The sequence below is a fragment of the Mus pahari genome, chromosome 1, assembly GCF_900095145.1.
Source record: "Mus pahari chromosome 1, PAHARI_EIJ_v1.1, whole genome shotgun sequence".
NCBI lineage: Eukaryota > Metazoa > Chordata > Mammalia > Rodentia > Muridae > Mus > Mus pahari.
The window spans coordinates 88,332,085-88,334,486 of record NC_034590.1 but is presented as its reverse complement, the minus strand read 5'-3'; the positions used below and the strand labels follow the sequence as shown (position 1 = coordinate 88,334,486).

Sequence of the window (2,402 nt, the reverse complement as noted above, 5' to 3'; positions counted from 1 at the left end):
GGAGGAGGGGGAGGAGGGGGAGGGGAAGGAGGAGGAGGAGGAGGAGAGAATGAGGGCAGAAAGGGAGCAAGGAAGGCTGGTAAGTAGAAAGAAGAGAGGAAGGAGTGTGGGGGATGCCAGTCTCTGGCTGTGACACGGCCTTTGCACTCTTGAACTCTCAGCAGCTGTGGGTACTCAGGAGATCTGTGCAAGGTCTGCCTCCCCAGTACTGAGATTGAAGGCATGGGAACAAAAGTGTCTTTAAAAGTTGACTCACCAGTGAAAGGGAGCTCAGACACTGAGCGCAGCAGTTGGCCTCGAGGATGCCATGGGACTGTTTGTTCTTTTCTTTGTCAACTATTTTTCTGTGGAAAACGATAGGAGAAAATAGAGTACATCAGAGGAATTCATTTCTGAAAAAACCAACCACTTCTGGTCACGGAGACCCCAGCTTGTAGTTCCAGCCTCTTGGGGGCCAAATCAGAACCACTTAGTCCTGGATCTCAATGTCCCCAGCCCTGGAAATACAAGGGTGGACACAGGGTGTCAGTTTTTACATGGGTTCTAATGACATAAGTTTGGTTCTTACGCTTGCATTTTCTAACTGAGCTTTCTCCCCAGATTTTCCTATTTGTTGTTTGTTTGTTTTAAAGCAAAGTTTTATTTTAGAGTGATTTGAAATTTAAGGAAGTTTTTAGACTGTAGACTGTCCCCATACAACTCTCACAGGTTCCCCTGTTCACTTTCCACGGTAGGTATGGCAGCTTGACTGAGATGTTCCTCAGAGTTTGGGGGAGGGGCATTGGAACATTGGGTTCCCAGTTAGCACCACTCTTTGGGAAGTGAGACTCTCGGAACATTATTGTGGGTGGACTCTGAGGTCTCAAAGACTCAGGCCATTCACAGTTTGCTCTCTCTGCTTGTGGTTCAAGATGTGAGCTGTTAGCTGACATCCAGTTACCACGCCTGCCCTCTGCCATGGTGGACTCTAACGCTCTAGAACCATAATCCCAAATTAACTCTTCTACGAGTAGCCTTGGTCCTGGTGTTTTATCACACCAGTAGAAAAGTAACTAATACAGTAGGATTGTCCAAACAAAGCTAGCATGCGTGTGTCCTGGTACGTAGGTTCCTGATGCTTACTTCAGAGACGCCCAGTTTCTCCCCAGCCTTTCCCAGGCTGCACACAATGCATCTGCTCTCCTGCCTCTTTAGACTCCTCTACTTCATGTCAGGTTCTCAGACTTTCCTTGCATTTGATGACCTGAAGATGTTTGAGTCAGATTTTGGAGGATTTGACAAATGCATCCTTCTAGTTAGACTGGCATCTGGGCTTTGGAAAAGAGGACCACAGAACATGTCCTATCTCTGAAGAAACTAATTCAAGCAAGAATCTGGCCTGGACAGTGATAACTAGACCTCGCTGGAGACTTGCTTTTCTCAGAGACTCCTCTTTGGAAGCAGTCGTACAGCAGGGTCCCCATGTACTCTAGGGAGACAGATCAAACCCCAACCCTTAGCACTTAGGAAGTGGAGGCAAGAGGATCAGGAGCTCAAGATAATCTTTGGTTATATAGCAAGTTCAAGGGCAGTCAGGGCCACATAAGAGCCTGCATCAATAAGAATCAAAAGCTGGTTGTGATACGCACCTTTATTTCAGCACTCAGATGGCTGATGCGGGAGAAGCCTGAATTTGAGGACAGCTGAAGCTACATAATAAATGCCTGTGGGAGGGGTGGAGGAGACTGGGGGGGGGGGCGTTCCACTCTGCAAAGGTTTTCCTTGCAGAAGAAACCGTCTCCTTCATTATCTGTTTCTTATCTTTTTGAGATGGAACAAAACCAGTAGACTGAACAATGGCCATACCTAAGCTCCCTCTTCTCTTGCATGGTCCTTGGCTGGTTCCTGATGGTTTTGATTCTGTCTCTAGTTGTCATGGGAATCAGGGATGCAATTAGTTTCTGTCCTGCAGAAGAAAAGGATCAGAGTTCTGTTTCTTTTTTCTTTAATACAGTCTTAACATTTGAAGAGATGACACGGGAGTGAGACTCGACAGTGTTTGCCTCTAATCCCACAACTGGAAAGCAGAGGTAGGAAGATAGCAAGATCAAAGCTAGCCTGAGCTACAAAATGTGTTCAAGACCAGTCAGGGTATGGTGGTCTGACTGACATGCTCCCCATGGTTTTAGGCATTTGAATGTCTGTTTTTCAGCTTATGGTACAGTAAGGGGGAGGTTTAGGAGGTGTGGCCTTGTTGGAGGAAGTGCACCATGGGGGCGGGCTTTGAGAGCTTAAAGACTTAAACCATGGGCTGGTGAGATGGCTCAGTAGGTAAGAGCACCCGACTGCTCTTCCGAAGGTCCGGAGTTCAAATCCCAGCAACCACATGGTGGCTCACAACCATCCATAACAAGAACTGACTC

The 2,402-nt window shown here is 47.2% G+C and overlaps 1 protein-coding gene across 2 annotated transcripts in view; it reads right to left on the bottom strand.

Moving 5' to 3' along the window:
* Tmc5 (transmembrane channel like 5) overlaps nt 1-2,402 on the bottom strand; it is a 75,849-nt gene that overhangs the window by 36,346 nt on the left and 37,101 nt on the right. For both annotated transcript variants that reach the window (XM_029539883.1, XM_021200282.1), the window contains 2 exons: nt 1,846-1,945; nt 257-344 (listed from right to left, as the gene is read on the bottom strand). In XM_029539883.1, coding sequence (XP_029395743.1) covers nt 257-344; nt 1,846-1,945 — 188 coding nt within the window. The remainder of the gene's footprint in view (nt 1-256; nt 345-1,845; nt 1,946-2,402) is intronic.